The 17,414-nt window shown below is 45.4% G+C and overlaps 2 protein-coding genes across 2 annotated transcripts; one reads left to right on the top strand and one right to left on the bottom strand.

Annotated features, from left to right (window-relative positions):
• Positions 1-385: 385 nt before the first annotated feature.
• On the bottom strand, positions 386-6,795 carry LOC142988383 (CYFIP-related Rac1 interactor B-like). Its single transcript, XM_076137547.1, has 11 exons — positions 6,656-6,795; positions 4,370-4,449; positions 4,164-4,285; positions 3,548-3,653; positions 2,986-3,122; positions 2,483-2,560; positions 2,191-2,307; positions 1,716-1,795; positions 1,469-1,595; positions 1,164-1,234; positions 386-927 (listed from the first exon to the last, which is right to left on the bottom strand). Exons 2-11 carry the CDS (start codon positions 4,440-4,442, stop codon positions 858-860), a joined length of 981 nt encoding a protein of 326 aa, XP_075993662.1. The 5' UTR covers positions 4,443-4,449; positions 6,656-6,795; the 3' UTR covers positions 386-857.
• Positions 6,796-8,064: 1,269 nt separating this feature from the next.
• On the top strand, positions 8,065-15,680 carry LOC142988384 (prohibitin-2-like). Its single transcript, XM_076137548.1, has 10 exons — positions 8,065-8,145; positions 9,124-9,253; positions 9,622-9,706; positions 10,040-10,119; positions 10,366-10,550; positions 11,193-11,322; positions 11,811-11,914; positions 12,561-12,638; positions 14,125-14,201; positions 14,614-15,680. Exons 1-10 carry the CDS (start codon positions 8,125-8,127, stop codon positions 14,630-14,632), a joined length of 909 nt encoding a protein of 302 aa, XP_075993663.1. The 5' UTR covers positions 8,065-8,124; the 3' UTR covers positions 14,633-15,680.
• Positions 15,681-17,414: the final 1,734 nt, after the last annotated feature.

Here is a 17,414-nt window from a genome sequence, read left to right as displayed (position 1 = left end):
ACGGTGACATCCTCTTTGATCATATCCGCAATAGTTGAAAACTGTTGAGCCGAAACAGTTGATCCTGCTGAGTCAGCATCATCTCAGTCACTCTGGGGATATTTGCACATTTCTGACCTAAATGTGTGAGGTGAAGTGATTGTGATGAGTTTTTTAGTTCATTGGTGGTTCCCGCCCCGAAACAGGAAGTGGCTGAGAGAATGTTTTGAGAAAAAGACAAAACTGTTGGCAAATCCTGTATCCTGCAGTGTTAAATCAACTCTTCCTCTCATTTTCAGATAAACTTGATGAGAAATTAGCGTTAGTATGTTCGGCCCCCAGTGAATCCGGCCGGCCAATCACATCGCCCCGTATTTCATCAACAAACACATTTTACTTAAAAATGTAATAATGTTTATTTGCCAACAAAAATATCAGTCAATACAATTAATGCCATACAATCCCTGATATTTCAGCATTAACACACTGGAGAATAAGAAGCTCTGAAAGGTTCCAGTCAGCAGGTCCACTCATCACATCAGCTCAGACAATAACAACAGAACATGGGGTCCAGATCAGACCTCGTATCAGTACCGCGCGTGTACACAAATGTTACACACAAATGTTTGGACACATGATAAGACTTCCAGAGATTAGTTTTTCCAGTCAGCAGCTTATATTTGCAGAACATCTGATGAGACGTCAATACAGCGTCATGGCTAAATCTCTGAAAACTAAACCATTAAAAAAACAATAAAAAAAAAAAGTTCATCAAAGAAACATTACCTAAACATTTGTTCAGTAGTTATTTTGAAATTTGGACCAAAACACTTTAGTCTGCATATTTCCAGTTGCAGTTCTGTAGGAGAAGCAGTGGATCAGTTGGGCTGCAACATGTTTTTGATTTGCTTGGAGGTAGTCTCATCGTTCAGATGTTTGGTTGTATACCTGAGGGGAGGGGGAGAGAGAGAGAATAAGTCTGATCAACAAGCTGTCCATCATTAAAGACAAACAGCGGTAGCACCCAGTGGCTCAGTTCCCTTAAATCCAGATGTGTTACAGGGTAAACTGACTGGTGCTCTGATCAGCTGTAATCCTTGTGATTATTGGCTCATATATGCATCGTTTGATCAGATCAGACTTGAGGTTTGCTGTATGTTTTTTGCAGACTGAGGCTGACAGACCTGAGAGCGTTGAGTAATCCCTCCACGCTGCTGGGCGGCTGATCCCTCAACACTCTGATGCAGCCTTTCATCTGAGGAGAGACCACCACACAAAATTCAGATGTGTCTCACCGTGAAGCATGGTGAGTTATGAGCAAGTGATGGGATTCAGCCTGAGGCCATGAAAGGTGACACAGCTAACCTGCAGCCCTGTAATCATCCATACGAAACTGGTAAATGACATAAAGGGATTCTTTATGGGGCAGCAAATGTGATCATAAGTAAAATAAACAAATGAATGTTGATTGATCAGTTCATTAACATACGTCTATCTTTGATGTCTTAACAAAGGCTCCAACGGGATGAACGTGATCGTACAGGATGATGACGCCGACCATCACACGCAGGCAGAACAGCACCGTCTCCTCACTGGTGAAACGACTACGATACTCCCTACACACACACACACACACACACACACACGCACGCACACACACACACAGTGTCGGTTCTTTAGACAGGCGAACTGTACAGTTATGGTGATGAGGCCTTCAGGGAACACAGCAAGCTTACGGTGTTTCCAGCATCACTTTACACACGCTGGCCATGGTGCTCAGACAATCTGTGGTGTTTTCAATCGGGACATCTGGATTCTGCACAGAGCAACAGGACATTAAAGACCAAACCAACAACAAGTAAACAGTCAACATGCCACTCCAGCACCAATGATGAAGATGTTCCTACAGCCAGAACTACTACTATAACTAAACTATAAATGTAACAAGAGTGACCTCTGGTGGTGGTTCATGATAAACACTAACCGTCCAGACTCACATGGACGCAACATCTATTCACATGATCAAAGTACAAAACAAATGGTTAGAATTCTCATATTAATAGGCTATAAAATAATGATCTCTATTGATTCCCTCAGTCATGTGACATCACATCTTTAATCTCTGTGTTCATACTTGTAGGCACGTAATGGAGGGATGTTTGTCTCCGTCAGGTTTGTCCCCTGGCATACTGGGAGGTAAAGTGGACTCACATCTGAGACAAACTTTGTGGTGGCGTCGCTTAGCGTCTTCAGCATGGGCGTGGCGTCGGCATAGAACAGGGACATCCGATTGGCCAGCTCGTTGTTGACCTCGCCCCCCTCATCTGCCTGCGAACGCACCGCGAAGCAACAGAATCAGTGTGTGAGCATGAGAAAGGCTGATAAGTTGTGAGCCTAGAATACAAAGGTCAAGCAAGAGTCAATCAGAAGTCAATAAAGCTCATACGTGCGTGTGTGTGTGTGTGTGTGTGTGTGTGTGTGTGTGTGTGTGTGTGTCTCTTACAGACAGGTTGTTGATGCGCATGCGGCTGATGGTTCGGCGGTAATAGCTGAAGTCATTCTGGATGGCAGGGTTGGTCATCTGGAATGGCAGAAAATAACACTAAACAAAAGGAGGAGGAGGAAGAGGAGATGAAGATAAGAGGGAGAATAAGCAGAGGAAGTGAGTAAGACGAGGAACGGATGACAAGGTGGTCAAAGGAGTGAAAAAGTGAAGAGGAGCAGTGAACCTCAACTCCAAAGCCCAGCATGAGGTAGAGGAGAAGTAGAGGAGGAGGAGATGAAGAGGCTCAGCAGGACCTGCAGGACGACATAAAGGGGACACAGAGGAGGTGAAACGGGGAAGAGAGACATGTATGAATGAGGAGGAGGAGGAGGAGGAGGAGGGAGAGGTGGTGCCGCACCTTGGCTCAGCAAAACACAGCATGAAGAGCAAGATGAAGAAGAAATGAAAAGCTATAGTAAGGGAGGAGTAGGATGTGAGGAGGAGGAGGAAGAGCAGTAAACCTTCAGCTCATCAAAGCGCAGCGTGAAGTGCAGGATGTGAGCAAACTGTCGAGCCAGAGACTGTTTCTGCTCCAGATGCTGAGTGGGAGAAGAACCCGACGTGGTGAGGACGTCCAGGAGACACCGAAGACTGGACTCTGAGGGGGGGACAGACAGATGGAATAGACAGACAGACAGATGCAGTGTTATCTACCAACCAGAGGGGGCGAGCAGCTGAAAATGTTCCTGTTCTGGTTCTGCTTACATGAGCGTCTGAAGTGACTCAGGTGATATGAAATGTTTCTTTTAATCAAAGTGCTGCTAAGCCTTGATTTTGATCAATTGTTCTCAAAATCATTCATCCAAATCATGCATGATGCTCTCCTCCTCTCCAATGCTGCGTTTTCTCGAGAAAAACAAGTTTCATTTCCTCTCCTAATGCTGAGGTCATCTGAGTCACAGGGAGTCTTATCACTGCCCTCTAGAGGACAGGTGTTCCTCCTTGTGGCTCTGAGTGTCACAGCGGGTGCAGAGTATCTCCTTTACAGCAGAGAGCTGCACACTTTAACACACACACACCTACCTAACTTCTGGGAAAACTCGTAGAAGAATTTGAGTTTAGCCACCAGAGGAAGCACGGCTGCCCAGGCCCGCTCCTGCACGCCCTCCACCCCCGGGCTCTGGATGGCCTGGAGACAAACACACGCCACATTACTACCTTTACTCTGCTAGAGGACCATTCTGAAGAACATAAACCTGTATTTCCAGTTTTATGACACATTTTTTCATTTCCTCAAATGCACTGCAGAGGACAGACAGCATTACCATGACAACGCTGCTGACATGTTAATGCACCGACCATCTGAAGAGGACATGTTCCAGACGAGTCATTTAGCTTGATTTAGTGACTAAATGTCTGTACTTTTACTTAACTTAACTTAAGTATAATGTTTGGTGCTGGACACGCTGGTGTATTTCTACTCTGCTATACTGGTGCTGTTTCTCAAAAAGAGGATGTGAATACTTCCTCTCCACTGGCCTGTGGAATAAACTGAAGCCTTTCTTCAAGCATGCACTGTGTTCGCCATCTTGTGGACATTTTTGGGAAAACCTTTTATTTACTAAGTGACTTTTGGTATGAATTATAAATACATTATGTTCTATTCATGTGTATGTTCTATCCAGGCTGGTATGTTCACCTGTCGTATCTCCTCTCCTGCTCCTCTGTATGCCTGCAGGTCCTCCAGGATGACCCGAGCCTCCGTCAGCACCTGGTTCACCTTCTCCCACACCTCTGACTCCGACTGAGATGGTTGAGCATCTGCAGGGAGACACACAAAGGTCAGAGCTTCAAAATTGTGTGTGTGTGTGTGTGTGTGTGTGTGTGTGTGTGTGTGTGTCTTACTCTCAAAGTCCAGAAAGAAGTTTCCTCCGTTGTTGTCGATGTCCTTGGTCAGCACCCTGATCAGGTTCCCCATGCTGTCCCTAACACACACACACGCACACACACACACACACACACACACACACACACACACACATACACACACAATATCACAGAAGGTCCATGTTTGCACTCTCATTACAGCCATAAACCCTATAGAGTAAAGTAAACTGTATCCTGTTGATGATCATTGTGTTGCTGCTGTTTCTTTCACTATGATTCTTCTCAGGAGGCACGTCAGCTTTCTTATACAAACATAAAAGTCAGCTGCTTCTGAGCGTGAAGGTGCCAGCTGAACTCTCAGCGACATCTTTTGAACACTGAAATGAGGAAGTGAAGAGCGGTCTGAAAGTTTCACCTAAATTTAAAACAGAGGAAGTAAAACTCAGACTGAGCTCCGATCAGGCAACAAACACAGACTAAGACTGAAAACAGCTCTGAGCTTCAGACCATAACCCCTTTATGTTTAGAGTGACTGCAAATGTTAAACTGATGCTGAACATGCTGTGTTTTCCTCTGCACACTGAACTATGCACTTAGAAAGTCAGACAGCAGTGTTGAGGATGAAGTTTTCATATTCAGACATAACAAGAGCACAATGAAGATACACTCCATCATTAGTGAAGCTGTGTATTAGCCAGGCTGATTTGTAAGCAGCATTCCTACATAGCTACAAACTAGCATCAATGCTGCAATGAAACTTTACCTCCAAATAAGCAGCAAGCCTGCATGTTGGCCTTTGTTTACGTAGCAGCAGGGGCTAAGCTAGCACACAGTCAGGCTGGATACAGTGCTATCAGCAGGTCATTACTGGGATTATATTCTATACTTTACTTAAACAATGTAACCTGATGAGGCTTCAAATCTCTACACTTTCATAAATGCCTTAAATTCAATGGTTAAACACGATCATGACTGCATGAGCAGACTGAGACTAAGCAACATTTAGGGCTAAGCTCTGCTCAGATAAGGATCAAGCTCAACTATTTCACTTTTTAAACTTTTTTTGCATATTCCTCCTTAGAGGTTAAGGGGGTTCAATATTTGAAAGTCAGAGTTTCTGTTGCGTTAAGATGAATGATGATGTGTTCAGGTGTTTTAAGAATTTATTTGATGTTGCCATGGTGGCGGTGGAGTCAAACTACTTCTTTATACAGTTGTATTAATTCCTCACATTCTCTGTTGTAAATAGTATCAAACTACAAGACTAAAAGATGTTAATACACTATCAGCTAATAGCAAACTTCTGAACCTTTAAGGACCCTAAGTATGAATGAGGCACTTTGTCTAATTATCTATTTATAGATTTGTGCTATTGCTACTTTGCTCACAAAAATGCTGGACTTCATCTTCAGCCATTGATTTGTGTTGTCATGTTGTTCAAATGCGTACAGCTGCTGCATAACTCTGTATAATTGTAAATAATACAGTGGCAAAAGTGTTCAATCGTAGAGTTGCAGTTCAACAGAAATATACAAATCTACACACTATCACACATATATGTTTTGTATTGAGTGGAGCATAGTTTCCTTACTATCTGCACTATTGTCACTCTGGATCTGAACCTTAGTATTTCTGCTTTGGTAAACTTCACTGAGAGAGAAACATGAGCTTTTCTAACTGCAATAATTCAATCTGACAGCTTCAGTTACTTTCAGATTCACAGTAACTGCAGCCTCACAGAATGTCCATTTTGAGCTGAATAACTTCTCTTTACTGAGGTTCAAGCTGAATGTGACATTTATTTCATATTTCATATTTCCTATCTGATCAAAGGTCTGCTAACATGAGCTCAGTGTTGTAGCTTTCTGCACAGAACAACACTGACAGGAACCAAATGACAATCAATGATTGACTCTGACTTTTGAAAGCAGAGTGAATGTAGAGCCTATACTCTCTTATTGACGTGTAAACTGTTCCATACTCAGCGTGTATCCGTGTAGTAGACTATGTTCCCCTGTGCTGTTGGTACTTCTACTTCAGTTAAACATCTGAATACTTCTTCCTTCCACCCCTGAGTGACAGTTGGACTGAACCCGCGGTTGATCGAGCGTAGTTACAGATGTAGATGTACTCTTTCTTCAGTAAAGGCCTGAGCTTCTTGCTGTGCTGCAGTGTGATTACAGGCAGCAGCACCCGGCGATCAGACACGAAGAGCGGCGGTGCAGGACCTGACATGTCGGCGGGGTGCGGATCCACCCAGAGCCTCCAGCCCTAATCGCGCTCACTGAGAACACAGAGACTTACCTTCTCCGATAGATGATCGATAGTCCTGATCGGTGCCGTGCGTGTGTGTGTGTTCTCTCGGTCCGTAGCCGTGCGTTGGTTCAGCTGGTGTCTACCCGGCGGTCCGACTCCTCTACATGCTGAGAGTGTGAGCGTGAACCCGGAAAACACTCGCTCAGGCGCTCCGTTAACTATAAAAGGACTTGATTTCCTCAGGAGGAACTCGACTGACACAATCTGAGCGACGGAGACTGCAACTGCAACTACTGCAACTCGCAGTCGGCCGACGGAGGCAACCTGAGCTGCCTGTGTGCGCGATACCTCCGCCAAGGAGGTGAAGCTTTCTGCCTTTGTCGTGTTTGTGTGTGAGCACGAGTTCTTAAAAACGAGTTTAATGAAAGTTGGAAGTTGGGTTGGACACGACTAGGGGAGGAACCCATGTTGAATAAGAAGTTTTAAATTTTGGTCTATAACTTTTGGAATTCTAAGTCATATGATGCGTTTGGGTGTTTGGGGAAATACAGAAATGTAAAACTTGGAAACTGCAGTTGGACCGCTGGAGTCTGATTTACAAGTAGTAACCTTTGTATTCTTGATGCTAAGGGAGTTGACATTGAATCTGCGCCAATAAATGATCAATAAACCTGTAAAAGTACAACTTGGCGTGTTAATGCTCTTGTTTTCACAGCCAATATGTACTGTATTTCTTTATAATAATAAAACACAACAAAAGCATCATTGCACTTTTGGCACCTCTATCTCAAATGCTCTTCTAATAGGCACTGGGATGCACTGAGGTTGTGTACATACATGTATATACAGTATATACGTGTATTTACATGTATATACAGTATATAAACCTCACAATGAGCGATGGAAAGCAGCAGTAGAATCAAACTTCTTCTATCCCTGTAAGCCACGCTCATTTGTACCTGCCTAGATGTTCCACCATTTTGACTTTTTCCAAAACTGTTTTGTTTTTCTTTCACTTTTGGCTCAACTGTCACTTAATTTCACATGTAGAATCTCTAGACGTCAGGCCGCCAAACGGTCTATAACACTGTAACAATAATTTACCTGTGATTGACAGTCTGTGATCAGATGTTTACCCAAATGTTGACCTGCCACAATAAAGAAATATGTACAATATAATGTCTGACGTTAGTGTAAACTGGAGTATCAAATTATATTGAAAGGAAAGAAGGATGTAGGGAAGTAAAAGAAATAAGTATAGGAAGGCAGTGAAGGAGAGAAGGACACACAGAGGTAAAGAGGGAAAGTATGGAAGCCAAGACAGGACGTGAAATATTATTGACAATCTGGTCTGTTTTCCTGATTTAACCAGATTATTGTTTCTTTATCTTGACAAATCGTCTTCCAGCGCTTAATACTGCATTTCCCATGATGCACTCCTCCGTTCACGGGGAAGTACGTCATCACGTGTGACCTTGGCGTTTCTCATTTGACGTTTCTCCAGCGACAGGACGAGCATGGCTGGTAAAGAGCCCGGTGTAAGTGTCTTTCCTCTACCTTTGACTCGTATCTGACGCGGACATGTCACCTAGTTTGTCTCCCGTTCAGCCGCAATCGTCTCCCCGCTGTCTGCGCGTTGCATCCGGGTCACGCTTTGCTGTAAAGCGCCCCGCACGTGAATCGGGCTGCCGGACCGGCTAATGCTACTGCTAGCTAGCTAGCTAGCAACATTGAGTGTATCTGAAAGCAGGAGCTCGCTAGCTAACTGTTACTAGCTAACTGTTACATTCAGGCGTTTCACTGCACACGGGGGAACAAAGGTCAACACACTGCATGTTCTGAATGTTATGTTAATGTCTGTTAGCTGCCTCTGCTCACCTGAGCAGGTAATGTAGTCTGCAAGCTTCCTGCGCTCTCACTGTGATACGCCGAATTCCGTTATATCGTCATTCCGTTTCATCGATAAACACACCGTTTCTTTACCTTTCCTCCAGTTCTCTAGATGTGTTTTCTGCTTGATATGGATGATCTCCACCGAGCACCTCAGCTCTGTCACACGCAGCCCATCTTCTCCTTCACTGTTGACCTTGTGAAAGACATCAGACCTCACAGTGTTTGCTTATGGAGCTTACTAGCTGTTTAGTGAGATCATATTAAGGTGTAGATTTAAACTTAACCACACGAAGGAAAGAGTTAAGTTTTGTCCGGTCGTTGGCGGATTAAGCAATTGTCTGACGTAATATTGCGGGATGCTGCGTTCAAACACCACACACGTCTCTCTTAGTTTGTCACTACACTCTAAATGGACATGGTGAGTTTAACAATGGATGAATAAACTCTGGCGATTTTAATATGAAGGCACAAGTATACATTGAGTCCAATTACATACAAAACATGAAGGAATCCCCACAACCCACCTGTTCATTCACCTTTATATCCTCCCCATCTCAGTTTCTTTAAAGTCCTTTAAACCCTTTTTGTGTTTCATCCAAAGCTGTGATCTCTGCCTCTTCCAGGGTTTTGTGCAGCAGCTGAGGCAGATAGCTGCCAGGATGTCCTCGGGGCCCCGGGGGTCAGGGGTGGCTCTCAAGCTGCTGATTGGTGCCAGCGCTGTGGCCTATGGTCTCAAGGAAGCCACATACACAGGTACGCTCACTCAGATGAAGACTGTAAGGACATGTTTGATTCTATGTGACCACGCAGAATAACGGGAAGTGAAGTAATGTGGAGTTATGATGTTTGAAGAGCCTTGAGTAATGAAAAGCTTCCATTTAATGGTTGGAGACCTGAACACCAGTAGGGTCAGGATGGGGTGTGTGTGACTGGCCGCTTGCTCCATCTGTATGGTTGTATGATCTTATCCTGTACAAACTGTGCCTACAAGATCATCAAACTAACAACACTGATGTCATCTTAAGCTGTGATCATCACACCATATGTCCTACATCAAGCAGAACCTGAGACCATGGTTTAGTGAGTCGCTGTGTGTCCTCTCTGTGTGTGTGTGTGTGCAGTGGAAGGTGGACAGAGGGCCATCATCTTCAACAGGATTGGTGGGATGCAGATGGATACGGTGCTGGCTGAAGGACTCCACTTCAGGTAGGACGGTGCAGAAATCTACAGCCAACAGTATGCAGGACGCCTGTGTGTGTGAACACACTACTGCCTCCTGCCCAGGAGAGGGCGCTCTCCCACACAACACTGAGTAGGAGTCTTACTTACATCTGAAATACAGTCAAAGTAGTCTCAGCCTTCATCACCTCAGATCTCTGGGCTCTTACACCACGTTGTGTGATGCATACAAGCCGAGTTGAATTAGATTTTTATAAGTGACAAGTTATCAATATATAACCCATAAATATGTCTTTGGGTTTGCTGCCCAAATCAATTCCAAGCTTGTTTAACACTGTCCACTCTGTTTTTTGTCTTTAGGGTTCCCTGGTTCCAATATCCTGTCATCTATGACATCAGAGCCAGACCCCGAAAGATCTCCTCTCTGACTGGAAGCAAAGGTGAGGTCCAGACCAGGAACCAGAAGCCATGAACCATGAACGCCCCACACCCACACAGAACCCAGCAGAGCCACACACTCAGACTGATAGTTTAGTTAAGAAAGGACGAGCGGAGGTGTTTGCCCCCATTGTGACATTTGATCTCTGACTTTGTTGTCTTTATTTAAACTTACAAAGAATGATAAGTTGTCCAATAATGGAATTTGTGACCTTTGAACCAAACTGTCTTTCCCTGGTTGGCGTCAGATCTGCAGATGGTGAGCGTCACTCTCAGGGTTTTGTCCCGGCCGTTTGCGTCCAACCTGCCCGTCCTGTACCAGCAGCTGGGACAGGACTACGACGAGCGAGTCCTGCCCTCCATCGTCAACGAGGTGCTGAAGAGCGTTGTGGCTAAGTTCAACGCCTCCCAGCTCATCACGCAGAGAGCGCAGGTAACAACAGGCACGCTGCTACAGCCACTCTGGGTAATGTGCAGCTGGATCCTCTGGTTTGAGGATTAAAACGTTTATCTTTGTACTGGATTATACACATTTCTATTCAGAGGGTTTTTCTGGCCAAAGTTCATTGATGTAGAAGTCATAATTATGACCTCACCTGACCTGGGTGCATGTGGCAGCACGTTCAGAGACATCTACATGATTTACACTCTGTTACTCTGAGTAAACATACTGCTGTTTACCAGCTCCAATCACATGAAGGTGTGTTTACATGAAGAACATGAAAGGCTCTTAACGCCACTCAGTGGATGAAACTGCTCTGTGCAGTCAGACTTCCTTCAGGTGAAGCAAGCACACCAAGCCCTCGCCCATTCTAGATCAGTCAATAAATGAATCATGTCACCACAGAGGAGCCCAGTGAGTCGTTTGCTTTCTCAGGTCGGTCTTGTTTTGGTCCAGTTGACCCAGACTACTCTAATGTGAGCTTTGGCTTTGTGCTCTCACCAGCCTCATGAAATCAATCAAGATGAATGGAATCAAAGTGGTGAAACGTGACATCTCAGCGTCGTTTTAAACTCTGAACTGCTCGTCTGTCTTCAAACACTTCACTGGTGGCCTCTTGTCTCTCTCCTCCAGGTTTCTCTGCTGATTCGCCGTGAGCTCTTCGAGCGCGCAAAGGACTTCAACATCATCCTGGACGACGTGGCCATCACCGAGCTTAGCTTCAGCCGCGAGTACACGGCAGCTGTGGAGGCCAAGCAAGTCGGTAAGAGGACACGGGGAGACGGTGGACAGTATGTGTGTGTACCAGAGAGGCTCATCATCAAGACTGAACACCAGCATTAGTAACACAATGACCCACTAACTGAGCTCTGATCATGATGCAGACAGAATGTAACAGTGTCAGAAAGAACAGGTTACATTTTATTTCGAGGGCTCAAAGAGGCATTATTGTTCTCCAACGGAGACCAAAGTGACGTGGCGTTGGGTTCACTCACCTTCATACAGGAAGTGAGGAAGTTAGGGCTGCACAACTCATCCAAATGGAATAGAGCTCGCAGTTGGGCCACATGTGTTTACAAAATCACAACAAGCTGCCATAAATGTGTAAAAGTACAAGAAGCATCAAATGATTCACAGCCGCTCCTATAGGCGGCGCTGTTCTCCAGAAGAGATCATAGATGTGAACCGTGCAGATGTGTGGAGGAAGAATAACGGTGTGTTGTTGCTGTGTTTGTGTGTGTTCTCCTCCAGCCCAGCAGGAGGCGCAGCGGGCCCAGTTTTACGTGGAGAAGGCCAAGCAGGACCAAAGGCAGAAAATCATTCAGGCTGAAGGAGAAGCTGAGGCGGCTAAGATGGTGAGCTGCCTGCTGTTTGACTGATAGGAGCAGGATGGAAACATGTTTTATGCCAAACGTGCTTGTGTTTGCTCTGGACGCCTCTGAATGTGGGCCACAGAATCACACAGTTGGTTCTAAAGTCTTCTTTCTCTTTCTGTGTCTTTCCTTCTTTTCCTCTCCTGCTTCCTTTTTGTTATTTAACTTACAATGCTTATAAATAAGTGTAATTGTTTTTGACTTTCCTTCTTGTCTTGTTTACTTATTGCATGTAGTTTACTTCTGCCGCTCATCTAAACATTGGATTGTTTCTGTTCCAATGCTGTGGATTGAGCTGAAGTCTAATCCCATATGAATGTGTTAGGATCATGTTAGTACAGGTCCATCCACAGCCGTGACACACACTCACTCCACCTGTTCCTCCACGCTGCAACACTTTCTACCCAAATATGCAGAGCTAGTCTTCCCTCCCGGCCCACGTGCGTGAGAGTTTATCAGTTAATGAGGCGTTATTACTCCACACGCCTGCAGAGCTTTGATGCGGCGGCTGACGGACCGTTGGAGCTCGTCACAGTTCTGCCTCGGGCTGAGTGAGCAGCTCTCCTTTGTGTGTGTGACACAGTATATCCCTGTGAATACATTAACTGTTTTTGTTTGTGTGTGACAGCTGGGTGAGGCTGTGACGAAGAACCCAGGCTACCTGAAACTGAGGAAGATCAGGGCGGCGCAGAACATTGCCAAGACGGTAAGGAAGAGTGCTTGAGGAGTTTGACCTTATAAAGTCAATCAGCTATTAATATGTTGACCTTTGACCCTGAACCTTCTGTATGTTGTCATGGATCTCTATCCTAGAGTAACTTCCGGGTCCTTCTCTCATCAGTCTGCAGCTGGTGTGGTGAAGCAGCTGAGAGGATGTAGAGCAGATAAACAGTAGAAGAAGAACAGAGCTGTGAGGAGGTTTTGGCCTCATTACATCATAGCACAGTTCAGTTAGTGAGGAGATAGGTTGAGTATCTTTGTGCTATAGAATAAATAGTACAGAGATCCAAAGGTTCCATTCAAAGACCTACAGATTTGTTAAATTAAAGGCAAACGTCTCCAAAATGCTCCAACCTGCAAAAGACGGCGGCGGCGGCGGAGTTCAGATGTAAATGACCAGATTTTATTTAAAACAAAGAAACCTCAGGAGCAGAAGGTCATGGAGAGCTTCTCTGGTGTGTAGCTGGAGCTCTCATCTTCATCAGAGACGAGGTGAAGATGCTCTGTAGATCTGATAACAAAAGAGCACTAAGCTGTGTTAGTGCTCTGTCAGTGTATTGAGTAGAGTTCAAATCCATTACATCACAGGTACCAAATATGTAACATTCCACTTAACAGCAGCTAAAAGAACAAACCAGAGGATGAACAACACACGACTGCATGCTGGAAGGTCAACGGCCATTTTGATTTTCTATCTAGATGTTGATGAATGTTGGAGGTCACGCTGGTGATTCCACACTGCTGTGTGAGTCTGAAGCCACCAGGGGGCAGCACAAGAACACCACTGCCTCTCAGGGAGGAAGTCATTTGTTGATGATTTGATAACATTTATTCAATCAGTTGCCATAGTGGCGCCATCAGGAGACCCAGCCCAGTAAAGCAGAAGTGAACTGCTGTGGCACACGGAGCAGGGAGGCAGAAGAATGAGCTAAGAGACTGAAGAGAGGGAAGGAAAAGAGAGAAAGAATGAATGCACGCAAGCAAAACGACCCACGGCTCAATCCCCAAACTGAGCCTGATGCTATGACTGTTGTACTGACTGCACTTTGGATCCGGAGTAGATCAACCAAACCTTTGTACACACTGACAAAGACAAAACCAACGTCTCTGTGTGTGCAAGTGTGTTTTATTTGTTAATCACAGATGAACACAGGCCTCACCACTATTTATGATTGTGATCAGTGTAGTGTGTGTGTGTGTGTGTGTGTGTGTGTGTGTCCTTGCATGTGACTGTAACACACACTGGCTCTTTTTTCAGCTCCAGTTATGTCATCTGGTACACACACTGGTGTGTTTCCTGGATGGAGCATGAACCAATAGGCGGCCTGGCGGCTCTCTGCCCTGTGAATCAGCTCAGTGTTGACGCTGTGACAATGAGCCCATTGTGCTGAATGAGCAGCAGCACTGTCAGACTGAGACACTTTCCACCTGTACCTACAGCCTGTGTGTGTGTGTGTGTGTTTGTCCTGTAGGTGTCGCAGTCCCAGAATAAGGTGTACCTGAGCGCTGACAACCTGGTGCTCAACCTCCAGGAGACCTACAACTTCAAGTGAGTGTGTGTCAGGGCTGACTGCTACGCTCAGGCTCAGTTATCATCATATACTCTATCTTATATACCGGTGTTCTGAAGGACTGCAGTCTCTCAAGTATGACATTTAACTGTGTATTGTTACGGCGCCACCATCGGGTAGATCGGGCCAAACCATAAAAGTTGCAATGACAGCGCCACCATCTGGCCGACCAGTACCAAAACTAAGCTTCTTCTTTCCTGGTTCCTGTCCAACCTGCCCACCAAGTTTCATTAAAATCCATCCATAACTTGTCCTTAATAACCCAGAACATCAATGTTTAAATGTTTAGAGTCCTGCTCTTCGTCCCTCTCTGTGATTAGCTGTAATGTTTACACGTTAACATGTTGTTGATCTGCATCTTTGTCTCTCTTCCCCCCCCCCCCCTCCCAGTTTGGCAGAGGCGAAGTAAGAGGGCGTCTCCATGGTGATCTGCCTCCGTTCCCCCTGTACAGTCAGTTCCACTTTTTGCAGAGAGGAAAAGCCCTCCATCGTCCTCACAACTCCTCATTTCTCAGTTCCTGGTCCTTGTTGACCACGTCAAGTACGTCAATTCTCTCAGTACGACCCAGATTTATGTGTGAGGCGAACGTGTTCACCGGCCACACAAACCGCTGCTAAGCTATGGATTTAGGTTATGGAATGAGCCCTCGCAACGTTCCACCAAGAGCTTAGGAGCGTGTTTGCAGTCACACCACCTCGGCTGTAGTTTCAGGGATTGTTGACTCTCATTTCCCCAGATCGTTCTAACGAAGCGGCTCAGAGCGTTTCTGTCTGCGAGCTTGTTCAGGCTGGGGCTCCGTCGCTTTTCAGTGCCTCATCAGTCATCCTTCAGTCATGTTTAGTTCAGATTTCAGAGATGTGTAGTAAAGGATAGAGGAAGCATGGATGGATCCCACATGTAGACATAAAACACAAGGCGATGCAGATTATTAACACTTTACTTGTAAATGCATATAAAAGGGCACACAGGTTAAGATTAGGAAAGACTGAACTCTAAACTTGAGCTAAGCCTAGTTAGAGGATCCCATCAGCTGAAGAGAGAGAGAGAGAGCATGAAGGCCCTCAGCTGAGCGTGGGTGTGTCCATTCAGGCGGTGTGTTGAGGATCAGCATCAGTGACGCAGCGTTAGTGGAGGTTAGTAGGTGAAGAGTGCAGCCGCCTTTCATAACACACACTTCACTCTCAAAGCCTCCGCTCGCCTCGGAGCAAACATGAACACTGTGGAGTCACAATCCATCTGCTTAAAGCTCATTAATACCCCCAAGTATTTATGTCAGACCACCACCACCTCCCCCCCACCTTACACACACGTGTACGTCCATCTGTGTGATGTAAAGGCTTGTGTGTCCTTCCTGTGCTGCCTGACTCTGACCTGACTGAGCTGAGACTGAGTCTGTTCCCTCAGGTGGTTGAGCACTAATGGATTATTATGATGAATAAATGTGGAGTTTTTTTCACCTCATGACTTCAGATGGATTCTTTACACCTCACCAAGTCTAAAGGCTGCTGATGTTTATGTTAATGTGTGATGTTCATAAAGCTCTATTCTGCCCTGCTGCAGCACCGCTGTGCACACTGAATGTTTATAGGCAATTTAAAATGTTGATAAAACTGCAATTAAGGCATTAAATCATTTTTTTTTCCTAAAATGTCATTGATGCAAGTATGTTTACTGTTAGCAGGTCCAGGTGATTGATGATAAATCAATGGATTAAGGTCTGAAGAGGTCTTAGTCCTCAGTGAGCCGACTTCTCTCTCTCTGTCTTTAATTGCAGTACGGACAGATGCTCGTATTGTTGACTGCATGTCAACGGGCACACTGAGTGAAAACAGGCTGTATTGCAGATGCATCGTGGTGGATACTGGCCAAACTCTTCATCGTGTGTAACCAGGCGTGTAGGCCAACGGTCACATGTTACTTTGGGACGTTCTCTTCTCTGTACAACCGACAAAATGAGCTTTACTAAAACTAAGATGTAAAAGATCTAAGTCAGTACCTTATTCATATTTCCTGTCATCTTTATTCCCTTACACTCTTGTATTCATGCTAGTTTGAAGTGTTGCCTGTGTGGAAAAACTAAACAACCTCTTTTTTCTGCAGAAGAAGACAGGATTCAGTCTAAAGTATTGGGTTCAGGCGTGTTCAGGAACATGTAAAGAGACTGAACTCCTCCGGTGCTAAAACACGAGCCACCTGCCCGTCAAGTCTCATGAAAGTGGGCTCATATCTCTTTCCAGCAGTGATGCTTATGAACAGACAGACAGACAGACAGACCAGCTGGGGTGAACAGCCACACTTTGGTAGAGGTATGAAGTAAGGGAGCATGTGTTGTTGTCAGCAGGTGATTAACATGGAGTCTAATCCCTCCAGGCGCCGCCGCGTCTCTGTCCTGTTCCTCTGCTTCGTCTACAGCCTAAGTCCTGGGCTGGGAGCTCTATTATTAATGTCGGCCATCATTCTATGAAAATAAACCACCGCTGCATGCTGCGAGCCACCAATCAGAAGAGACGAACGTAGAGAGCAGCCATGATCCAAACGGAGAAGCAAGTCAGAAGCAAGAACAATGGAGTCCATGTGGAAACAGAACCAGGGGCTGCAGTGAGGAACCAGAGCTCATTTCATGTTCACTTTAAGGAAACACACATTATCAAAGGCCGGCAGGGAAAATGGAGATGACAGATGTGACGTTGAGTAACAGCTGCTCTCACACACTCATACACTCACACTCTCACACTCTCACACACACACTCCGTGGCTATATGCAGACTGTGATTGTGTCCAGTAGTGCTAAGAACACTGGAGTAAGTTTAGATTAAATATAGATGTGACTCTGTCTGTGTAGTAACAGTTACTGTCATGTTTTACTCATGTAGGAACCTTCTTCATCAGCCATGTTGATCCGACTCCAGGCAGAAGACGCTGCTCATGTTTCTCACTGATCATCCCAGCAGGCCCCCCCCCCCCCCTGCCCCCTCCCACACACACACTTATGTATGAGCCACCTTCGTCAATCACGTGAGCCGTATCATATCTGTCCCTGAAGTAGCTTCCTCCTCCTCCTCCTCCCCCTCGTCTTCAGGGTTGAAACAAAAAAAAAAAGCAGAGCAGATAAGATGGCTGCCGGTGTTATTTATAGCTCGGCTGTGAGCAGAGAGGCTGCAGTTGAGGCTGCACTGCAAGCTGCAGGGTG

Source organism: Genypterus blacodes, unplaced genomic scaffold, assembly GCF_046128005.1.
Source record: "Genypterus blacodes isolate CSIRO-AG114 ecotype Tasmania unplaced genomic scaffold, CSIRO-AGI_Gbla_v1 ptg000325l_1, whole genome shotgun sequence".
Taxonomy (NCBI): Eukaryota; Metazoa; Chordata; class Actinopteri; order Ophidiiformes; family Ophidiidae; genus Genypterus; species Genypterus blacodes.
This window is presented reverse-complemented; position numbering and strand designations above follow the sequence as displayed.